General features: G+C 37.4%; 1 protein-coding gene across 2 annotated transcripts in view; it reads left to right on the top strand.

Moving 5' to 3' along the window:
• Positions 1-25,013, top strand: part of SLC10A7 (solute carrier family 10 member 7) — a 167,307-nt gene that overhangs the window by 93,705 nt on the left and 48,589 nt on the right. For both annotated transcript variants that reach the window (XR_005556198.1, XM_039339000.1), the window contains exon 6: positions 19,302-19,337. Coding sequence is in view for 1 of the 2 variants with exons in the window: in XM_039339000.1 (XP_039194934.1) it covers positions 19,302-19,337 (36 nt within the window). In the remaining variant the exon portion in view is untranslated. The remainder of the gene's footprint in view (positions 1-19,301; positions 19,338-25,013) is intronic.

The following is a 25,013-nucleotide window of genomic DNA, read 5'->3' as shown; positions in this document are numbered from 1 at the left end:
TTAGCACAAACACCAACCAAATCCTAAATGTTTATGCCAGATATCCAAATTGGGGACAGAAGAGAGTATAATAGAATAACAGAGTTGAAAGGGACCTTGGAGGTCTTCTAGTCCAACCCCCTGCTCAAGCAGGAAACCCTATACCATTTCAGACAAAGTGCTGAATTTATATTTTAAAGGCTTATATAATTATTTCTATTTATTTCCATTAAAAGGATTGTTTTAAATACTAGCAAAAAGAAAAGAAAAATTTAAAACCAGAAAGTACATATCATATAGGCATTGATTTAATGTTACCTGTCTGTCTTACCAGATAAACTTGCTTGGACAATAATTACTGACATAGCTTTTTTTTTAAAGAAATAGAAAGAAAAAAATTGTTGCTTGAGTTGTTAGTCAAAGGTTTTATCTATTAGTATAAAGTCAGAACTTGTTTAATATCCATAGAGAACCTAGTGCTGATGGAGAATAAATGTCATGTGTCTGGAGGAACTATCCACATTTTTTATTCTAGTTTCATAACCTGGTATCACTTTGTGTATATACATTCAAAGATTAACATAGTAGCTCAAATATAAAGTATTAAAATTAGATATCAAGCCTTTGGTGATACACAATTATGTTGGCCAAGACTGAAAGAACAAGCCTGGACCTCAATACACAAAGAAATTTGGGAAGATAAAACTAATCCTCCATGATATGAATTTTGAGATAATGCTGTTTTAAGAAAAAAAAAATCTATGTTAAAAAAAAAATCCAAAGAGCCCCTTGGAATATCATGATAATCTAGATGCTTCAGCAGGTGGCAGCATGTAGTCAGTCTTGGCTAAATTTAGAAGCTAAGTATAATTAATCTGCTTGGATAAGGAAATTGTTTATGAATTCCATGGTTATTAAATGGCCCAGAAGATGCGCAGCAGTTAGAGTGCAGTATTGCAGGCCACTTTAGCTGACTGTGTTCAGCAGGTCAGCGGTTCAAATCTCACTGGCTCAAGGTTGACTCAGCCTTCCATCCTTCCGGGGTAGATAAAATGAGGACCCAGATTGTTGGGGGCAATGTAAATATATATATATACATTGCTTACTGGTGTACACCGCTTAGAGAGTGCTTGCACTTAAAGCGGTATATAAGTCTCATAAATAAATAAATAAATTAAAAATGATAGAGAAAGGTAATGGTAAACTACTTCCATAATACTAGCTAGAAAGTGTATGAAGCTGAAAGCATCTATATTTTTGGCATGGAGAGAGATAATTTATATATATATTTAGGATTGCTATTATTTTGGTCTATTGTTAATATGTGAACCAGAATAAATTGGCAATATTCTGAATATCAGAACTTCTAACTATTACGAAATCATAGCAGAATTATTCCATACCTTTTGTATTCATTTTCAGTTTATATGGATTTTATTTAACTATAGAGCAGAGAGGTATGATCTGTTTTATTTATCAAGAATATATCACTTAATTGTTCCTAAAAAAATCTAATCTCCATTAATTAGAACTTTGTGATATTGGAGTCAACTGAAACCAAAAAGCTATATAACATTTTGGGGGTTGCTCATAAAAACTATATAAAGGAAATAAGTAGAATGATTATTGATGCTGCTGATAAATAAAAAGAGACACAAAAGATACTTCTATAGTACTTTAAAGATAGAATACAAAAGCATTTAACTTAATATTGTAATAGTGTACCAACTTAAGCTTCACACCCATATTTTGGTGATTGTTCATGTAAGCTGAAAATACAACTTTTTACAAATGCGTACTTCACTAGAAGCATGTCAGAATAAACGAATGTTTTATTATGGTCCTTGTTCAGCATAATTAAATAAATTGAAATGCAAATTCTTGAATATAAACAATTAATAAAAATAAATAAAAATGCATATAAACTTAAAGCATAAATATAGACAGTCAGTAGATAAACAGCTACAAGTAAAATAGGTGGGACCATACAAGATCTATCTAAAAGCTTAAAAAAAGATTGCAGCATAGATATATCATATAGGCAGTGAAGCAATAATTAGCAACATTCAGCAAAATATAGTCAGATTGATCTGATAGTAACAGCTGGAGGCAAATAGAGTTAAAATGACCAGGGAGCTTGACTAAAAATGGAGGTAACTCCTGCTGAGCATCAGCATAAAATGAGCAATATAATACAACATGACCCAGCGTTTCCGTTGCTCTTTCATAAGGGAAACAATGTCCACTCAGATTGGATATTGCAATAATTTCCCCCCTAGGAACAGCAGTGGACATGGTGATGGGGCTACATCTAATCAAATATCTTTGGAGACTGTTAAATAGCTAAGGTGCTTATAGCTGGGCGGAAAGCAACACTTAGCTAAATGCAATAGGAGCATTTGTATAACTCCAGGCATAGAAGATCTTTGAAAATTAATTCCTAACTGCAATGGGAAGAGTTAAATAACACTGTCAGAGCTGGCAATCAATCGTTCAGTAAAAATGTACATAGTTAAATTTCAGCATTTCTAGGGTTGCAGTACTAGCTTAAGAAGAATATTATCAGGTGTGTTGAATATGCCCTCTGCTGGCAGATAAAGTTTTTAATTTCTTGGTCTTTTTTTTTTAATGAAAAAAAATAAAGCCTTTGATTTGAACTTGATTCCAGGTAAATACATGAACCCAGTCATGAAGTTTTCTTCGCGTACAAAAAGTGGTTTTCTGTGCTTTTTTTCCTGTTTTTTTAAACCTCCCATTCTATTATCCACAGACCTCCCAGATGGCTCCCCATCCAAATATTGGGATGAGTATTTGTCTGCAGGATATGTGATTGTAAGGTTTTTGCATTTATAAAAGAATACTTGTGTTGAAGTGGTTCCTTACACATTTTCATTTTGTTGTAAAATAATGAAATCATTATTTCTGTGTTAGCAGGATTACAATCAAATATTGTTAAATCTGACTTTAGCATGTCTTCCAGTTGTATAAAATCTTTTAATATTGTGTCCCCCTGCATAGAATTAATACATATAAAGCCCACCCTCAATTATGTTGATGATAGCATAGGATCGCAGTGAGGGCAATTATTAAATATACAATTAACATAAAAACGTTCTGCTGAACACAGTAGGACTTGAATTTAATAAATAAGTGTAAGAGATTGGTCTGGGTTAACTGGTTATATTATTACTGAGAAATAATATAACGACTTAAGATATCCTTGAATCAACAACTCAGTATCAGTGGTACAAGCACTTCCATTCTGGAAGTTGTCTTATATCTAACAACTTAATTTTCAGAAAAGTTTGTAGAAATTAAATCTTTTTGTTAGTTAAGTATAATTATTTTGAATCATGGCGCATCACTTGAAGTATGAAACTCACCACAAAATAATATTTACAAGTCTTGTTTCAGAGACACCATACAGCCATATCACTTTTCCATCTTGTTAAAAGTATTAACAGCACACAGTTGAGACCATACTGGAAGAATAATGCTACTTCATTCAGAAGCCTTGCTGGCTTGCTTACCCTAGCACTCCTTGGCACAAATACTTTGTGTAAACTCAGCTCAGTTATTGTAACCGGATCTACAAGAAGAAAGGGATGTCTTTAAGATAGGGAAAATAAAGGGAATGCTACACTGGGTGTAGTGGTGGTGTAGAGATGCCTTCTAGTAGATTTCTTGGGGGATTGGTGGAACAAAAGGAAAGATACTCTCCATTTCTCCCCATCAACCTGCTGAGAAGGAAAGACGTGTATGTGCAGAGCGTAAGTATAGAGTGTTACATCTTGACTTGGGAATATGAAGAACAAGTATACTGATTTTACAGCTTCCAATTACTTAACAGTTTGTAGCAGTGTTTCCCACATCAGGGATACAGCATAAATAAGCAATGAAGAAGACAATAACCTCCAAAGCCAGGTTAAATTCTCAGTTTGTACTAGTAAAAAGGATAGATAGTGTAGCTTTTAGCCCCTCTGAGCAAACAGAGCCTCTGAGGCAGAATCACAATAAACTAAACAATGAATGGAGTTAAAACTATACCAGGCAGAAGATTATCTTGGTGATATTAAAGTGAATGCCAGTGGGAGAGGGATGTACCCAGAGTAATTAATCAGTCAATCAATCAATCAATCAATCAATCAACTTATTGTCCTCTGATTCTTAAATGTAGTACTTGTCCCTTGAACACCAATAAGTGTACAGGCTGGTCTAAGCAACTTATTTTTCTGCTTAATACTCCTCTCAAGTGCCAGATATGTAGTAATATGGAGATAGAAATGTAGAAAGGTAGAGATAGAAAATCATTTGGAAGACTAAGTTATTGACAAACAAATACATGTAGCTGAATGGAATAGAGTAAAGCTGGGCAAAATGGCAGGCATCTAGGATTTCACTTGGACTGTTGTTACAAGAAGTCCATTAATTCTTGCATTATTGACTCTGCAATTCTATTTAAGTATGTTTATTCATACTTAAGTATGTTTATTCATACAGTTTGTCTCCCTAAGACTCTATTCACAAAGACCGTATTTACAATTTTATATACTTTATGTTCAGCATTTAGGTATCTGTATGAAACTGAAAATAGGTTTTGTTTCAGCTCATAACTTAACAGCCCACTTGACAGGATCCATCAAAATAAACCTCAAGACATTTTTACTATTTTAGCCATAACAAATAATGGGACCTTAGGAAAGCTTCTACTTTTTCATTTTTCTCTGCAGATTGCCAGAGTTCATGGAGTAGTCCATGCTGAGTGCTATTTTCCACTGAATTACAGGAAACTCACTGAGATGATTTTTTTTTAAGACATTTTATTGGTTTTTTAACATTCTTAAAGAAAAAGTACTCAAGACCCACCATGATGGTTAGGTGGTCAAACATTCAAAAGTGGGGACTTCCGGTGGTTAAGGCGGTGGAGATGGCGGCTACTTTGTAGCCGTCCTCCTGAGACGGTGTCAGATCCGCGGAGCACAGCGTTCATCAGCTGGCCCGCGGCTCGCAATCCTCTTCCCGGGCGAAGGGAAGGGGTAGAGATCGCATGAATAGAGGTAGAACCTCTTAACCTTCCCTGGATTTTTATTTTAGGGGGGTAGAAAGAGTGCTCCCTCGGAGTTCATTGCCTTCTCCGCCTCTCAGCTGTCTTTGTTTCTTCGGAAACAAAGCGAAACGCCGCTACCATCTCCGTATTTAAAGTAACCGTGAGTAATTTTAAACCGGACAGAACTGTTTAAAGGATTTTATTTATAGTTTAGCTTTATTTTATTTTTTTCTAGTTTACTTAGTTTATTTAGTATGTGCTGATTTTTTTTTATTTTTTGAGCTTTCTTTTTTTTCTCGTGGGCGGAAAAGTGAGAGTGAAAGTAAAATGGCATTTTGAAAGTTTTTTTTTCCTTAGAAAGACGGATTGGCTGAACTGTTGCTTAATACTGCTTTCCTTTTTATTTTTTTTTATTATTATTTTTTGGGAGTTTTTAAATTGATTCTATTTTATTCTATTTTACCTTATTTTTAATTTTTTGGATTTTTTATTTTCTATTGGTATTTTTATGAAGAAAGAAAGATAAATTAAAATGGCTTCAAAACGGCAACCAGCTACTACAGCTCCTAAGGTAACTTCTTCTCCTGCTACTTCTACTGTGCAACAACAACTTAAAATAATACCCTCAGTGCAGCAACCTAAAACTACTCCACCTTCACCTCCCCCATCTGGCACATCAGCACAAGACATTAAAGAAATAATGGTAAATGCTGTGTCACAGTTTAGGGAGGAAATGAAGCAACTTTTGGAACAGAATAAATCTGAAAGCAAGGAAGAAATGAAGAAAGAGATGAAGGAGCTTTTAGAACAAAATAATACTATTTTGAGGGATGACATACTTTTAGCTTTATCTGGAGTGGCCTCAGTGGTCGTGAAGCTGGATTCTAGAGTGGAGGAAATTGAAGAAACAGTAGAACTTTTGGATTATAAATTCCAAGATATGCAGAAAAAAGTGGAAACTTCACAAGATGATATTCTCATGTTCCAGTACAGACAGATGGAATATGCTTTGAGAATAAGAGGCCTGAAAGAAGATAAAACCCAAGACTTGATGGAAATGGTGATTAATGACTTGGCTGTTATTTTGAATATAGATAAAGATGAGTTACGTGGGGAAGTGGAAAGAATTTATAGAGTTAATTCTTGGATTGCAAAACAGAAGAATCTGCCTAGAGATGTGGTGATATATTTTGCTAAGAAGTCTTTGAGAAATCAGATTCTGCAAATTTTTTACAATAAAAGATTTCAGATTGCTGCCCAAGATATTATTATTTTAAAGGAAATTCCACCTAAAATTTTAAGAAGCAGAAAAGATTTTGCTTTTCTAGCAAATGAACTTAAAGCAAGACTGATGCCATTTAGATGGGAGATTCCGATGGGTATTGTTTTGAGCCATGCGGGGACACGTTATAGACTTAATACAGTTGTTAAAGCTAAGGAATTTTACAAAACGGTCCTGGGTGCAGGCTCACCTTTGCCCATGATGCACAAAGTCCTGAGTGATAAAGAGATGGAACAGAAACCTGAAGGCACAGGTGCGATGACTGCTGGACAGGTGGTATGGATGTCTCAAGCAGAGGTTAAAGAACAGAGAATGACCCGTGCAGCACATAAACGTAAAGAAAAAGAACAACAGAAAAAAGAAAGAGAAATTAAAGAATCTACTCAGCAAATTGTCTCAATGCCAGTGGGAGGAGCAAGACCCAAAAGCTCTGCAACATACTCTTCAGTAGCAGAATTTGAGGGGATCTTCTCCAGGCTCAAGGCCAAGGGAGATGGCAAAGCTCCTGACCTGGAATGTTAATGGATTAAATATTCCTCAAAAGAGAAAAAAAATCTACCATTATTTAAAGCAACACAACAATGATATTATCTGCTTGCAAGAAACTCATATTACATCTAAAGACCAAAAATACTTAAACAATCCTCGTTTGGGATCTCATTTTGTATCTCCCGCCCCTGGGAAAAAAGGGGGTGTGGTAATTTATGTTAAGCAGAATTTATCTGCTATCCTGTTAGAATCAGATCCTCATGGAAGATATGTTATGCTTGAACTTGGTTTATATGGTAAGAAAATTCTTATTGTGGGGCTGTATGCACCAAACCAGCAACAGGAGCAATTCTACAGGTTGCTACATCAGAAAATAACCTTGTTGGACTATAGATCTGTGATTTTAATGGGAGACTGGAATGGTGTCTTAGACATACAAAAGGACAAAAAAGGCTCTTCTACTTTTTTTAAACAGGCTAAACTACATAAAGCCTTCTTTGATATGAAAGAAGATTGGGAATTGAGAGACTATTGGCGTGAACGTAACCAAGAAGAAAGGGATTTTACCTTCTTCTCAGATAGACACCAATCTTTCTCAAGAATTGATTTTTTTTTTATCACAACAGATTTATACAACAGGGTGAAGAATGTAAAAATTTTTCCTAGGACATTGTCTGATCATAGTCCAGTTTGGATGGAACTGTTTGCTGAGAAAGAAGACAGGAGATCCTGGAGGGTGAATGAGAATTTATTTAAACAAGAAAAAAATGTTCACAAACTAAAGGAATGTTTAAAGGAATATTTTGCTTTAAATATGAATAAGGGAACATCAATGTCAATGGTGTGGGATGCAAGTAAAGCTTTTATGCGTGGTATTTTGATAAAAATGAATAACTTACATAGACAGAAACAGATTCAGAAACGTAAAGATTTAGAAGAGGAGATTAAATTAAAAGAGAAACTCCTAATTTCAAATCCTTTAGATGAAAAGGTGAAAGGAGCTATAAAATTGTTAAAAACACAATTTAACATGTTGATGGCTGATCAAGCTGCAACCAATTTATTATTTATGAAACAAAATACATTTTGTAACGCTAATAAACCAGGGAGATGGTTGGCTTATCAGTTAAGAAAGAAACAGAAACAGAGGAATATAGATAAAATAAATTATAATGGTAAATTGGTTTATCAGAAAGAATTGATTAAGAAATCTTTTTTAGAATACTACCAAAAATTATACAAGAGTACTAATATTCAAACTACAGATATAAACAATTATTTAGGTAAAGTTAATTTTTCTAAATTAACAGAAGATCAGGAAAAAGAGATTAATGGTTTAATTACTAAGGAAGAAATTGTTACAGCTATTAAACAATTGAAATTGGGCAAAGCGCCGGGTACGGATGGGTTGACATCTATTTATTATAAAACTCTAGTAGAAGAGATGACTCAACCGTTGTGTGAATTGTTTAATAACTTATTACAGGGGTTAGAGATCCCTCCATCTTGGCGTAATGCATTTATATCACTGATTCCAAAAGACAATCAAGATCTTACATTGCCTAAAAATTATAGGCCTATATCTCTTTTAAATGTGGATTATAAAATTTTTGCAAAAATTTTAGCCAACAGGCTTATGGGGATCTTGCAGCAGCTTATACATAAGGATCAATCGGGTTTTATAACTGGAAGGTATATGAAAAATAATGTCAGACAAATCATTAACTTATTAGAGTATTTAGAAAAGAATAACCAAGTCTCTGCAGGCCTGATATTTTTGGATGCTGAAAAAGCCTTTGACCAAGTGAATTGGCAGTTTATGTTATGTTTAATTAAGGAGATGAATTTTGGACAAAATATATTACAAGTATTATCTAATATATATCAAAAACAGACTGCTCAACTTATTGTAAATGGGGGTTTGTCAGAGGCTTTTGTAATAGAAAAAGGTACAAGACAGGGATGCCCGTTATCTCCGTTATTGTTCGTTTTAACATTGGAAATTTTGTTGATTAAAATTCGGGAGTCTCAAGAAATAAAAGGAATAGAAATTAATAAAAAAGAATATAAATTAAGAGCCTTTGCAGATGACTTGGTTGTTACTTTGTCTCAACCTACTTGTTCGGTGGTAAAATTATTACAATTGATCCAACAATATGGACGTGTTTCTGGTTTTAAAATTAATAATAATAAGACTAAAATATTAGCTAAAAATATGACTAATGGTGATAAACAGGTTCTAGTTAAGTTAACAGACTTTGAAATTGTTGATAAGGTAAAATATTTGGGGGTTATATTATCTGCTTCCAATGCAAAATTGTATAAAAATAATTATGAAAAGCTGTGGACGGAGGTACAGAAGGATTTAAAAAATTGGAACAATTTACAGTTATCCCTTATGGGTAGAATTGCAGTTATTAAAATGAATGTCCTGCCAAAGTTTATTTTTCTGTTTCAAATGTTACCTATTTTAAAGAGTGAACGTAATTTAGATGAATGGCAAAAAGGTATTAATAAATTTGTTTGGGCAGGGAAAAAACCAAGGGTGAAACTTAAAATAATGCAAGATTTTCGTGAGAGAGGCGGACTCAAGGTACCAAATATGAAATTGTATTATGATGCTGTAGTATTAACATTGATCAGCGATTGGGTGAATTTAACAAATATAGAAATACTTCATTTGGAAGGTTGGGACTTACTTTTTGGATGGCATGCCTATTTAATATTTAATAAAAAAGTGGATTGGGTTTTTAAGTCTCATATTATAAGAATCTCTTTGCTTAGAGTGTGGAGGAAGTATTATAAATGTGATTTTAAAATACCATTATGGGCTATACCTCGGCATGCCATAGAAGGCATAAGGAAAGGGGTTAATATGGATATGGTCTCTTATGCACAGTTACTTAGATGGGATGGCCAAGACTGGCAGTTAAAATCTTTGGAAGAATTAACACATGAAAATCTAATTTATTCATGGTTCCAATATAGACAAATAGTGGATAGATGGAAGATGGATTGTAAAATGGGCTGGCTCAGAGAAGATGAAATTCTTCTAAAACAAGTAAGAGATCAAAGGCCAACCCATATAAAGAGAGTTTATGGGGTTTTAGTGGAATTGGATTCAGAATCTGAATTAGTTAAAGATTGTATGATTAAATGGGCACAGAATATTGGTGAATCGATTTCAATGGATACTTGGGAACTTATTTGGATAAGAAATGTTAAATTCACACAAGCGCAAAATTTAAGAGAGAATTTTTATAAGATGTTTTATAGATGGCACCTTGATCCAAAGAAAATGTCCATTATGTACCCTAATTTACAGCCGAAATGCTGGAGATGTGGACACTTGGATGCTACTTATTATCATATCTGGTGGACGTGTAAGCATATAAAAGCTTTTTGGATTAAGATATGGTGGAATATTCAAAGAATTTTTAGAAAGAGGGTAAAATTTACTCCGCAATTATTTTTATTAGGTATTGTTATTGATTGTGATGCTAAGGAGGTTATATTGATGTTAAATTTGATTACAGCCGCTAGGCTGTTAATAGGACAATATTGGAAGAAGGAATCCTTGCCTACTTTACAAGAGTGGTTTTATAAAGTTTCGTATTTGGCAGAAATGGCAAAGATTTCGGCTTTTTTAAAGGAGCAATCTCAAGAGAAATTTTTTTGCGGTATGGGAAAAATGGATAAATTTTATACAACATAATTTGGATATGGAAAAATATTATTTAGCTTTTCTATAACTTGTAATGATTGTTTTTTTTTCTTTCTTCTTTTTTTTTACGCTTTATGTATTATTATTCATATATTTTTTTATATATGTTTTATTTTTGGTCTACCTTTTTCTTTTTTTCTTTCTCTCTCTCTTTTCTTTTTCCTTTTTTCCTCTTTTTTCCTTTTTTTTTAGTATATATTATTCACTTTAAAGCTTATGTTATGTATATTATTATTATATATATTATGATTACGATTTTTATTATTATTATTAATTATCTTATAAATTGTAAACGTTATTTTTTAAAATTTGTTAAATAATCCTATATTCAGTTCTGGGAAGTCGGGGGGGGGAGGGTGGGGTGGTTTGGGAGGGGGGGGTGGATGTTTATCTGTAAAATTTCTGAAAAAATTTAATAATAAAAAAAAAACATTCAAAAGTGAATATATATATAAACAACACCACTCAATAAATTTCACTATCCCCTCTCTATTCCCCTCAGTTAACATAATACATTTAAATATTCCATTTCTATTTTAAATTTCTATCATTATTAAACCTGTGTTATAACTTTATCAGTTTACAAATACAATAGTTTAAATTTAAATAAAAAAATTATCGATTCTAATTCTTAATCTCTCACATCCCTCATTTTATACCAAACTCATTTATTTCTTCTTCCACTATACAGTAGATAAATCACTGAGATGATTTTTAAAACACTAAATAGATTCCCAAGGAGAAATAATATAGTTCTACTACCATATACTGAATGATCTGCTTAAATTAGAATCAGGTATCAAAAAAATACCACATACCTTCTGTCTGTTTCTTGGGACATATAATAAAGATTTAAAGCTGTACAATAGGAGTGCTAGATTTTAGTCTTTTCTCAGGTTAAGACATCAATGCCAATTGTTTCTCTATTGAATTAGCCTTACTCAAAAGAAAATGCAAATCTTTTAAATATAGTACTATATGTTCTAATAACAATAATATGCATTTCTACATATGAAATTTTCCTCCATAAGCAAAAAGCAGTTTTTAATTCAGTCTTTAAACATTGTAGACCAAAGTTATAAGCACTGAATGAATTTAATGTAGAACTTATTGTCTATAGATCAGTTTGTAGCTTTTTCATCTGTTTATAGTACCTGCATCAAAGTATAGAGATTGATTTATAAGGTTGTTGTCACAAAATGTTAATTTGCTATAAGTCGGTCTGCCTAGCTGATCATTAAACAATCGTGTTTGCGTATATATCTATCTGCAAATTAAATTATTCTCCAGATGTATATTTTGCAAACATTAGAAATGATGTCCTTGTCTGACATATATTAGACCAGTGTTATATATCCTGCTGTGGTATGTATGTTAATCATGCAGGGCTTTCTCTTAAAAAATCACTAAAGATTATGTCTCAAGGATAATAAAAACATGAAGCTTGCATTTGGGACTGAAAGCTAAGAACTCATCCTACTGTCTAACTTTAAATTAACTTATAAGTAGTCCTCACTTACTGACCATTCAATCAGTAATTATTCGAAGATGCTGAAAAAATATATAGCCAATTTATGACATTTGCAATGACTGTAAGTCACCTGATTCCCATTATAATAAATATATGTTTTCTTGTATTTTTCTTTTTTTCTCCTCTTAGAAAGCAGAGATGCTGTATAGGAAGGGGTTGTTAGGGAGTATGCTATTTACTCTTCTGCACTTTGAAAGCAATTTGATCGTACTGATAGCCCAGTACACCAAATCTCTTCCTCTGTGGGCTCTCTATCTGTGATGGGGAAGGAGGAAAAGAAAAAAGACAAATATTTTCTGTAGGTAACAGAATCTTTGCCTGTCTTTTTCTTGCAGTCAGCAGGATCACATTGCTTTTGATTGAAGACAAGGAGATTTCAAGAGAATAAACTGATTGCATAGCGTTCCTGTAGCTCCCATTACAATCTTTTGAACTTACAATAGCACTGAGCAAGTGGTACTTACAGTGGATCCTCAGAGTTCTGATTATTGCAGTGTCCCACAGTCACATGTTTGCCATTTGCAACCTTTCTGGCTTCCAGCAAGGAAAGTCAATGGGGAAGCTATCAAGAGGTCACAAATGATGGCCTTGCCTACACATGCCCAGTACTCCCTTTTCTTAGGTTAAGATATCAGTGCCAATTGTTTCTCTATTGAATTAGGCTTACCTGAAAGAAAATGCAAATCTTTTAAATAAAGTATTGTATGTTCTAATGTTTTTTTCTAATATTAATAGATATATTTATACACATGCACGCACGCACACACACACATATGTAAACATAATCAAAACATTGCAAGTTACTTCAAAAATTTAAGAATTAAAAAAATCTACTGTTGTAAATGGAGATAAGGGATTAATATTAATGCTATTTTCACTATTTACAGTGAATTGTAAACATTTCACATACAGTGACATTTAGCCCATCAGAGTCACTTAATGATGGAACTGGAAGTGTCAGGATTACCATTGCTAAGCATCATGGTCATTTGGCATCATGTTTTATGAACACATCCTTAGCAATGGCAATTGCAGGCCCAACTGCCATCATTAAACCAATAAATATTTGTGCTAATAACCATTACTTTATTTTTTTAAAAAAAATTATGAATTTGCTTGTTGCCTGGTTAAAAACCAGGTTTTGAGAATTGTCTAGTTTAATTTTTTTTCTTAAACAATAAATAGTTGATGACTCTAGGCCAGACATATCAAACTTGCGACATCATGTAACGTTGCGTAACATATTGGGACAGTTTTGCCATTGCCGGCAATGGGGTGGGCGCGGCTTCCGGATGATGCATCCGGCCCATGGGCTGGCAGTTTGACACCCCTGCTCTAGGCCGTACATAACAATCAAACAAAAAATTGCAATAAAACCAAAACTTTTTTAAAAATGTGAAGGACAATGCGGTCAGGGATTTCCCTCTCCCTTGATGAAAGCTCGGTGAATAGCCTGATCATAGGGCTGTTTTAAACAATAGCAGAATGGGGGCAATCTGGATCTTGTGGGGAACCATTCCAGAAAGCAGATAACTGCTATAGTAGTGTTCCATGTTTCTGAGATATGATATTGTTTAATTGAAAGCATCTGGAGCATCCTACAGGATCAAATTGGCCAGGCAGATTTTATAAGAGACAAGCAGTGCCTCAAGTAACCAAGCTTTATGCCGTATAAATCTTGAAGCACACCTCGAAGGAAACTGCCAGATACTGCAACTTCTGAAGCAGAAGTGTATGTGTGTGCACTTGTATGTATGTATGTATTTAAATTTATATAGATGCTGATCTCATCACAAATGTTTCTGGGCGTCATACAGATACAGTATCAGACATATAAGACCTGCCTTCCCCAACTTGGTGCCTTCCAGGTATGGGGAAAGTACCATTTCCAGAACTTGATTTGGCAGTGATAATGTACACAAAATCCCAAACTCCCTTTCAAATCCCCAGAACTCCTCAGATTAAAAATACTAAAATTCAGTGGCGAATACATGAATATTGGCATCCCAGTTTCCCACTGATTTTTGGGGAGAAACAAAAGCATATGAAATACTTTAAATAGGCTTAGCACACCGTCAAAATATATAGTAAACATCAAATGTGGAAGGTTATTGCTAACCATCTTATTCTTTACCACCAGGAGTGAAAGACTACATCCAATAGATGATCACGCTATTAATTTATTTATTAAATTTTTATGCCACCCATTTCACTGCTAAGTGACTCTGGTGGGCTAAATGTCATGTACAGTGGGGCAAAAAAGTATTTAGTCAGCCACCAATTGTGCTAGTTCTCCCACTTAAAAAGATGAGAGAGGCCTGTAATTGTCATCATAGGTAGACCTCAACTATGAGAGACAAAATGAGAAAACAAATCCAGACAATCACATTGTCTGATTTGGAAAGAATTTATTTGCAAATTATGGTGGAAAATAAGTATGTGGTCAATATCAAAAGTTCATTTCAATACTTTGTTATATATCCTTCGTTGGCAATGACAGAAGTCAAACGTTTTCTGTAAGTCTTCACAAGGTTGGCACACACTGTTGCTGGTATGTTGGCCCATTCCTCCATGCAGATCTCCTCTAGAGCAGTGATGTTTTGGGGCTGTTGCTGGGCACTCCAGGACCTTGAAATGCTTCTTATGAAGCTACTTCGTTGCCCAGGTGGTGTATTTGGGATCATTGTCATGCTGAAAGACCCAGCCACATTTCATCTTCAATGCCCTTGCTGATGGAAGGAGGTTTGCACTCAAAATCTCACGATACATGGCCCCATTCATTCTTTCCTGTACACGGATCAGTCGTCCTAGTCCCTTTGCAGAGAAATCAGTCGTCCTGGTCCCTTTGCCACCCCCATGCTTCACAGTAGGTATGGTGTTCTTTGGATGCAACTCAGCATTCTCTCTCCTCCAAACACGACGCGTTGTGTTTCTACCAAACAGTTCTACTTTGGTTTCATCTGACCATATGACATTCTCCCAATCCTCTTCTGGATCATCCAAATGCTCTCTAGCAAACTTCAGACAGGCCCGGACATGTACTGTCTTAAGCAGGGGGACACGTCTGGCACTGCAGGATCTGAATCCCTGGCGGCGTAGTTTGTTACTGATGGTTGCTTTTGTTACGTTGGTCCCAGCTCTCTGCAGGTCATTCACTAGGTCCCCCCGTGTGGTTCTGGGATTTTTGCTCACCATTCTTGTGATCATGTTGACTCTATGGGGTGAGATCTTGCGTGGAGCCCCAGATCGAGGGAGATTATCAGTGGTCTTGTATGTCTTCCATTTTCTAATTATTGCTCCCACAGTTGATTTCTTCACACCAAGCTGTTTGCCTATTGCAGATTCAGTCTTCCCAGCCTGGTGCAGGTCTACAATTTTGTTTCTGGTGTCCTTCGATAGCTCTTTGGTCTTCACCATAGTGGAGTTTGGAGTGTGACTGTTTGAGGTTGCGGTCAGGTGTCTTTTATACTGATAACAAGTTCAAACAGGTGCCATTAATACAGATAATGAGTGGAGGACAGAGGAGCCTCTTAAAGAAGAAGTTACAGGTCTGTGAGAGCCAGGAATCTTGCTTGTTTGTAGGTGACCAAATACTTATTTTCCACCATAATTTGCAAATAAATTCTTTCCAAATCAGACAATGTGATTGTCTGGATTTGTTTTCTCATTTTGTCTCTCATAGTTGAGATCTACCTATGATGACAATTACAGGTCTCTCTCATCTTTTTAAGTGGGAGAACTTGCACAATTGGTGGCTGACTAAATACTTTTTTGCCCCACTGTATGTGAAATGTTTACAATTCACTGTAAATAGTGAAAATAACATTAATATTAATTCCTTATCTCCATTTATAACAGTAGCTTTTTTAAATTCTTAATTTTTTTGAAGTAACTTGTAGTGTTTTGATTATGTTTACATGTGTATGTGTGTATATATATGTATATTATCTTGGAAGAAGTAGTACAAAATAAGCTAGAATAATTCATTGCTAAATAACTAATTGTTGTGGCTTGTGGCTTTAAAATTATTTATGTTTTTCACTACTGACTAGTTTGGCAAATTAGTAATGTATTATATGTTTGAAAACTAACCATCTTTCTTTCCTGTATCTAAGTTAACATTTGAAACTGAAATAAGTTGATTTGATCTTCTAGAGAAGATGTAGCAAAAAGTTATTCTTCGACACAAGTTTTCCTTTTAGAAATGTCTAACTGGTTTTCTAAAATATGACATGTTAAATGATCCTCGTTGTAAAGAAAAGTGCATTTGCAGGTTCCGATGTGACTGCTGCTATGCAGAGCCATTCTTTGCATGAGTATTTTGGGTCAGGCCGTGAATTTTTTTCCTTTTCCTCTTTCCCACTAAAATCATTGAAATATATTCCGTCAGTCTTTCACATCAGAGGTGTAAATGGATTTCTTGAAAGGGGTTTTTTTTTTTTTTGAATGGTAAAAAGCAATCACTTCACAACTTCTACTCCATTATGGGCTGCATCAGAGAGCTTAACATACCACCCCAACTTTGTGAATGCTCTGCTGTTCAATGACCTTGCCTCTGCAAGGGCAGATGTTCAATTTGTGCCAAGAAATGCTGCGACACAGCATTTCTGTATGCTGCATGTTTGACAGCACTTGCACCAAAGCAGCCAAGTTGAAGTTTATAGAATGGATTTATTTTTCTTTTTTTTCCCCTTGTGCCACGGGATGGAAATGAGATCATCCCTTTACTGTATATTTCCTTGTTTATTTAAAACATTGCTACTGTACAGTTATAATGCAGAAGCAACAAAGATCCCTCTGTATTTACTGGGAAATGTATTTCAGTTTACTAATCTGGAAACGTACAGGACTAAAGTATAAGTGGAGAATTTCTAAATAACCTTTATTTTCTACTGGTATTGTCTGACTTCCAACAAAATATGCACATTCACTCTTCTACATCTCTGTCTTTTCATGTAGATAAAAGATTATTTAAAAAGATCTAAAATGTGCGTAGTGATGTTAGACAATAAAAATGGGCTCCCCCAAAAAAGTAAACTAGTTTTTACTCAAGCAGTGCATATCTTTACACTTTGTCCAACAAATGATTTTTCCAAAATTTTCATATTTTATCCCATACATTTTTTAATTATAGTTTTAACTTCATTTTTCTTTTAAAAAAATGTGAAAAATTGGACACAGTTGTGTAGCTCTCAAGAACTTGAAGTTGGGCAGTGGAAAAGGAAGCCCTATTCACTAGTGGAAGTGTATTAGCACAAGTTTGAGTTCCACTCTACTCTTCTGAGAAAGACTTTGCTTTCAAAGGAAGGGAGTAATTATAGTGTTGTTTCCATTTCATTGTAAGATGTTATAATGAGGGAAACTAAAAACAAGAATCAATATGATCTAGAGATTGGAAATGCAGATTGAAATGAAGAGGCATTAAAATCATTATCACTTTATATAATGATACCTTAGTGATTGTAAGGATAACAAAGGGTGGAAGGAAAATTTTTTTTGCCATTGCTTGGGGAAAGCAAAAGATAAAAAAGTAGTATTCAAACAAATAAGGATGCTTACATACAGAAGTTGTGTAGAAAAGCAAGAACATGGGAGTTTAATGATTTCAGACTTATATAACTGTAATTAATCATTTTTAAATTATATAAAATTCAACATAATAAGAATCTAGTGCTGGTCAGTTACTTGCCATGCATTGGCCAGGACACTAGAAAGTGCATTTCTTCTTGGAAATTGGGGAAAATATTGTATTTTAAACTATTCATAAATAAAAATTTAAATTGAAAGGAACCTCAGTCTTTCTTCCAGAGGAATTAAGGTTTCTATAGATCCTTACATTAAGATATTTTGGCTTGATCTACAATCAAGAGTCTTGGAATTGTATAAAAAAATAGGTTTTATTTATTTGTTTTAAGCGTATAGTTTATCCTGCCTCAAAACCCCATTGTGTCTATATGTTTTGTATAAAATTTTATTTCATATTTCTAACAAGAATCCTCTGAAGGGAAAGGTATAAAAGTTTTCTTTATAAATGGATGGACTAAAAATAGAAAACCAAAGTAAAGCAGGAAAGAGTTATGTCGGAGGTGGAATTTAAACTTAAATCAAAGGATGTGGATCACTTCTGAATTTCTCTAAAATAAAAAAAAAATTTAATTATATTTTAAAGTGATAACACATTAGCATATTTATATTTAGAAAACTATATTTAATAATTGTTTAGAGAAAATAGCCTTGAAGGGAAGAGCTGCTTATGGTACTGAATTAATATTCATTGAGTAATAAACTGCTTTTGTTAATTCATTATTAAGTACTGAGTGTGCAAAGAGAGAATTGACATTTGCTGATGTAAAGACGATGTTTGGCATGTTATCTTCCAGTCCTAAAATCCTGAGGCTTAAAAACTTGTCTTATGCCCAGTGATCAGCCTTAAACCTCTTTGCTGTCACTGAAGAAAACAAATCTTTTTCCTTCCTTTGCCTCAGGGATGCGGAGAGCTGAAGTGGTCCTGTGTGACTAAATTAGATGAAAGACTTGCCTTCCCACCATGGAGACACAGAGTCTAATCAAGTGAAATGAGTTCTGAGATACCAGCTCACTTCCTAGGGGATATCAGTTTACATTACAAAATCACACGACACCTAATTCATCACAGTTGATGCAGACTTTACTCAGGAGAGGGCCATAGCTCAGACAATAAGATAGTAAGCCACCTGTCCCCTTTATGGTTAGGGCCTGCTTATTAAGCATGGAAGGTTCTACAACTTGCATATTTATGGAGTACATCTAAGAAGCAAAGAGATGTCTATGTTAGAAGTTGAAGAATTAATCTTGAAGACATAACTAACTTGCAATTAATATAGATCATTCACAATTCCTTAATCTGTGTATGAGTCTGAAATGTCCTTGCTCACAAAGATGTTAAAGAAGTCTATATATAAACTTGGTAAAAACTGGTATAATAACTTGTCCAAAATTGATGTCTTCAAAAATACTGGAAGTATGGTATCCAACATTACAGGTCATAACTGGTTAAAAATTCTCAATATTCCTGCAGGATTAACATTGGGGGACCTGTGCTGTATTATCTCAAATGATCCTGTTCTATCATAAAACAACATTATATTGAGTTCATAAGTAAATATCTAGATACTTTGGAGGAGGTTCCATGAGGTTTTCTGCATTGACGTTTGATGTAGCAAATAGTAACATCTATTTATAACCAAATATGTTTCTTGATTTCTTTCAGGGCATTGTTATAACTCCTTTGCTCCTACTGCTTTTTGTAAGTATCCTAATGTTGATTCTACATGAGTTATTGTATTATTGTTGCTATTGCTCTATACTGATTGCTCTGTATTGTTCTATTGTAAATGAGTTGTTGCAGATTATTTTAAATGATGGAAGGATTTATGGTCAGTGTTTTGCATTTCTTTCACTTTCTTCCTAAAGATGTATTGCAATTTCACCAAAACATTGCCAATGGACAATATATGCATTTCATCGTACACTATTTGCTAGTGTAAGATACATTAACAATATGTTTTTAAGCCAGCAAAAATAAAAATGTCTCAAACGTTGCTCATGACTACCTCATCTGAGAGAATAGTCTGTATGACTGACCTATAGCTAGCATAGGAGCATGCAATTTAGTTTGGACTAATGGATACATTATAGTCTAAGGGCATGTCATGAGCTTTTTCATAAAATGGTGATTAAAGGAAGGGAGAAGCTTCCTAATTAACAAAAGAGTTTCTGTAATAGACATTGCTAATTACAGAAGACAGTCTGATATGGTTGCTTCCTTCTACCCTTTCTAACTTTCCTATCCATCCCACCCAATCTCCACCACTTTAGCTTATCTACATTTTTGCTAAGGGGTTATGCATGCTTCCAAATAAAACAATGATCCTATAGCCACCTACTGTTTTTGTTTTCGAGAAATGCCTTTGGGGGTAATATCCTTGAAAATAAATATAATGTAAAAGATGTAATATTTCAGCTTGCTAGTCCTCTTTTTCATTAATAAAATGGTGGTTGCCAAGGGCACATTGGAGCTTATTCCTGAGCCATAAAGCTGGTCAAAAATTATTGTAGTTCTGTAGCATGAAATTCCAGTTAAGATCTATCAATTTGTACACAAAAAAGTTAGCTTTGTATCTTTGTCTTATCTGCCAACTCATTTAGCGTTGGGCTAAAACCACATTTCTGATTGGGAAAAATAAAACTGGTGAAGACTGATGGTCTGTATCTTTGTTGTTGTCACTGTCTGAACATAAGGGCAGAGCAAAGGGAGAAAAGGATGACATGGACTTTTGCATGTGCAAACGGATATTGGTTCCAAATATTAGAGTAGCAGAGAATTTGATCAAAAGAACTTCTCAAATCAAGATCAAATCAATACCTCCATGCAATTTTCTTAATAAAGCTTTTTTTTTTAACCAAAAAGCTTATAATGAAGCCTAAACTTCTAGGTAATTTTGCAATGTTAAGCTAAAACTTGTTTCTCCAGCACTGGAGATGGAGAATCCACGAATGGGTTTAGACTGTGTTCCTGCCCAATCAGATCAAGTCAGCCAAAGTTGCAACGCCTGTCCTGGGCTAGAGTGTCCCAGTCTCGACTTGATCTTGCCCAAGACAGACATAGCAAGTTGGCTCTTAGGCAGGTACAGTTTCCATTGGTGGATTCTTTATTCTCTATTCTCTTCAGTATTCTGAGACAGTGCTGTATTCAGCACTGTGTTTTTCCTCTCAGTTGGCTGAAGAACTATTTGCCTTTAACTGGGAACGGAGGCTTTCGTTCCTCCCCCTCCCCCCCACTTCCAACCATAAAGGCTTGAGGCTAAGGGGACTTCCTTCCCCTCGGTAACACAGCCCTCCTTCTCCTCTTGGACAGCACTGGGCTCAGTGCTGTTCCTCAGCCCTCCACAGTTCCCATTGCCTGGAAAAGCCTCCGGACACACGCAAAGGCTAAAAACAGCCGTTTGCAGTTGGCACGTGTTTGGAAGGCCGATTACCTCTTTTCCAGCCTTTCTTCATGAGGGTGGAAGGGGGTGCCGGCAGCAATACCCCCAGACCTCATGCGGCCGCTATTTTGAGTGGTGGCCATTTTGAGTGTGGCAGCCTTTTTGGGTGTGGCCTCCTTTTTGTGTTCCTTATTGGGACTGGGTCTTTCTTGAGGCCACCATCTTGGGGCCTGCTCTATGCTCTTTTCTCCCCTGCAGCCACCATTTGATGCCCCTGGAGCCTCACTTTGCACAGGGACCCTGCACAGCCACTGTTGCCTCAGAACAGGCCTACTAGACTCCTCAGGCCTACTTTCTTCATCTGCTCTAAATACAACCTTACCTGGCTAATCAGTGGTGTCACCTAGAGGTGGGCAGCCATTTTGGATCTTTCCCTCAACATCATTCCAAGGCTTGTCAGACCTCAGTCAGTATTTGATCTCCACAGCCACTCAGGTCTGTAATATATGCATTTTATAGCCTGCTTAACAGGATTCAATTTCTGGGTTTTTGATGTCTCCAGGTCTCCCTGAAAACTAGGATTACCCTATTGTGATCCTGGGCCTAATCATATTAACAGCTCTATCTGGGTTCCAGGCGTCCACTATTGTGCATCTGTTCTTATCCACACAAACAACTCTGTCTGGATACCAGGCGTCCCCTACTGTGCGCCTGTTCTTATCCACACAATCAGTTCTATCTGGATTCCAGGCGTTTCCTATCGTGCGCCTGTTCTTATCCACACGAACAGCTCTATCTGGGTTCCAGGCGCCCTCCGTAGTGCATCTGTTCTTATCCACACAAATAGCTCTGTCTGGATACCAGGCATCTCCTACCATGCCTTATCCACACAATCAGCTCTATCTGGATTCCAGGCATCCCTTATAGTGCACCTGTTCTTATCCAACCAATACCTGTCTCTGGATACCAGGCGTCCGCTACCATGCGCCTGTTCTTATCCACACGATCAGCTCTGTCTGGATTCCAGGCATCCCCTATAGTGTGCCTGTTCTTATCCAACCAATAGCTGTCTCCGGATACCAGGCATCCCCTATCGTGCTCCTGTGTTACCTGAGAATGGAGGATTCTAGGCCCTCCACAAAAGACATCTTGCCGTCCTCCTCGACTGCAAAACGCCACAAATCCTTTAATCAAGAGGCCGCAGGTAAGATCTTGGCCAAGGCCAAGTCCAGGTCTACCTCAAAGAACTCCAAGGGAGCTGAAAAACAGGCCAGCAGGAGACACCAAGCCCTAGAGAAGGAATTCTCTAAAGCACAGAAACTAGCCAGGTTGGAGATCTCACAGGCCAAAGTGCCTTCCTTTGATCTACCCCTGGGGCCTTCCGCTTCTCCCCTGGGGATATGGTCAACAGGGGAACCTTTCCTGTCTCCTGCACTGTGGGACATGGACCGGGTTCATCCCATCGCTCAGTCCTCCGCTTCATGGGCTCAACACATGGCCCCTGAAGCTACTTTCACCCTTACTGCGGCTGGGCTTAGGTCGAGTGAACCGGTCTCCCTTCCCACGGAGGACCGCCTAGCTGAGATGATTGCACAGGCGGTAGAGCGCGCCCTTGAGGCCAGATCACAAGTGACTAGGTCAGCCGCAGTCAACTTTCTACCCATTCACCAGCTGGCCACTGAGTCCTATCGCGTGCCTTCTTCCCCTTCTCAGTCCACCTACTCCAGGGACTCGTCATCTCGCGAGTATGAGGCTGATCTGGAGATTCCAATGTCTGAGGAGGAGGACCCCCCCCCCGAGACACCATCACTTAGCGGTCTCTTTAACCATTCTTTTTTTGTCCCCCTGCTTTGCAAGGCCACTTCTACGGCACATCTCAGACCCGATCCTTCCACACCGGCAACTTCAGATACTCCAGACTCGGAGGCGGATCCGAATTTCACCAAACTGGTAACAACACAATATCGCATTCCTTGCCCACCCATGTTCCTCAACGCGGTCCAAAAGCAGTGGATATCCCCGGCCTCTTTTCCCCTTCCAAGTAGCAATGAGAAAAGGCTTTATAATGTGGCCCATGACCTGGAGGAGGCTCTGGAGGTGCCTGCGGTAGATGAACCTTTAGGTCCCCTTGTGTATCCAACTGTCATTCCTGGCAACATTTCTGAGGCCCTCAAGGCTGAGGACCGTAAATGTGAGCTCTCTTACCACAGAACACATCAAGCTGTGACATGGGCTATGAGAGCAGCTACCTCTGCATCCTTTTTTAACAGGTCTGCTTTCTGCTGGCTTAGACAGCTTCAGGCCAGGATACCGATGGAGGATATCTGCACGCATCAAGATCTGAGTAAGATGGTGGCGGCTACAGAGTATGCTTCCGATGCCACCCTCCAGGCCGCCAGATTTTCCTCCAGAGCCATGGCATCCAACGTCACTGGCCGCCATATGCTCTGATTAAAACACTTGCATGCTGACTCCAAGTCCAAATGGCGCTTATCAGCAGCCCCTTATCAGGGAAGAAAATTGTTTGGTGAAGCCCTGAATCCTTACCTCACTGAAAATAAGGATAAATGTAAGGTCCTTAATCACCTCCTTAAATGATCAGACAAACGTCCCAACACCTACTCACGGAGGCAGTCCTTTCACGCAGGAGTTAGGTCCAACTATTCCCAGCCCAACTGGTCTTTCCCTATCAGACAGGACAGACAATCTGACAGACAGGTTTCCAGACCCAGGCAACAATTTCAGGGCAAAAGGCCCTTTCGCAGGAGCGGCCGCCCATTCCACCAATCCAGGTGACTCTCAGGCAGATCCTCCCATCGGGGGCAGACTCTCTTTGCCCGCCAGTGGGAAGCCACCACCACGGATGCATGGGTCCTAAACACCGTGCGTCATGGACTGTCCCTGGAGTTCATCTCCAAACCCTGAATCGCTTCATTTCTTGTCCCCAGCTAAGAAATCCAACAAAGAAAAGACTCATGCAAGAGGCCATTCATCACCTCAAATGCTCAAATGCAAATGCTCCAGTCCATGCAAATGCTCCAGTCTTATGGGAAGCATAAGAAGGGGGCACTTCCTGATGTCCATCGACCTCATGGAAGTGTACCTTCACATCCCCATCTGTCTCACCCACTGCCGGTTTCTACAATTTGCCCACAGGGGACACCATTATCAGTACAGGGCACTTCCGTTCGGCCTATCCTTGGCTCCGAGAGTCTTTATCAAGATCCTGGCGGTTCTAGCAGCTCACCTGAGAATGGTACCAGTCAGAGTCCAGTGATACCTGGACGACATTCTAATCCAGTCATCATCGATCCAGGCTGCTCAGGCGGATCTCGAACGGGTGATAATGCTGCTCCAGAATCACAGGTTCTCGGTAAACTTTTCCAAGAGCCATATGATCCCCGCAACAAGGTTATTACACCTAGGGGCCATCATAGACACGGTGGAATGCCGGGTCTATTTATCCCAAGAATGCTGGGACAGCATCAGGGAGTCGATTCTCCAGTTGCGCAGGGGTCAAACGGTAATATTGGCCAGCCTCTCCCAATTACTGGGGAAGATGATCTCTGCCATTGCGATTGTACCTTGGGCCAGGCTCCACTCCAGGAACCTCCAGTGGTTCCTGCTCCCCTTCCAGAGACTGAACATCAGTTCCTCCAATTGAAGGGTGAGACTTCCGCTTCATGTCTCGCAATCCCTCACATGGTGGCTCTCGTCGGCCATGCTCAAGGGGTCTTACTTCAAGGAGCCCAATCGACTCACCCTTACGATCGATGCCAGCCTGTTTGGCTGAGGAGCGCACCTTCGCTCACAGTGGGCCCAGGGCCGTTGGTCCCGCTCCGATCTTTGACACAATATCAACTGGTTGGAACTCAGGGCCGTACACCTAGCCCTCCGCCACTTTCGCAGCACAGTGGCGAAGCATCACATTCTGGTCCTCACGGACAACGTGGCTGCCAAGGCACATGTGAACTGGCAAGGGGGCACCCAATCTT

Source organism: Crotalus tigris, unplaced genomic scaffold (assembly GCF_016545835.1).
Source record: "Crotalus tigris isolate CLP2741 ecotype Arizona unplaced genomic scaffold, ASM1654583v1 scf7180000017725.2566008, whole genome shotgun sequence".
Classification (NCBI taxonomy): domain Eukaryota; kingdom Metazoa; phylum Chordata; class Lepidosauria; order Squamata; family Viperidae; genus Crotalus; species Crotalus tigris.
This window is presented reverse-complemented; position numbering and strand designations above follow the sequence as displayed.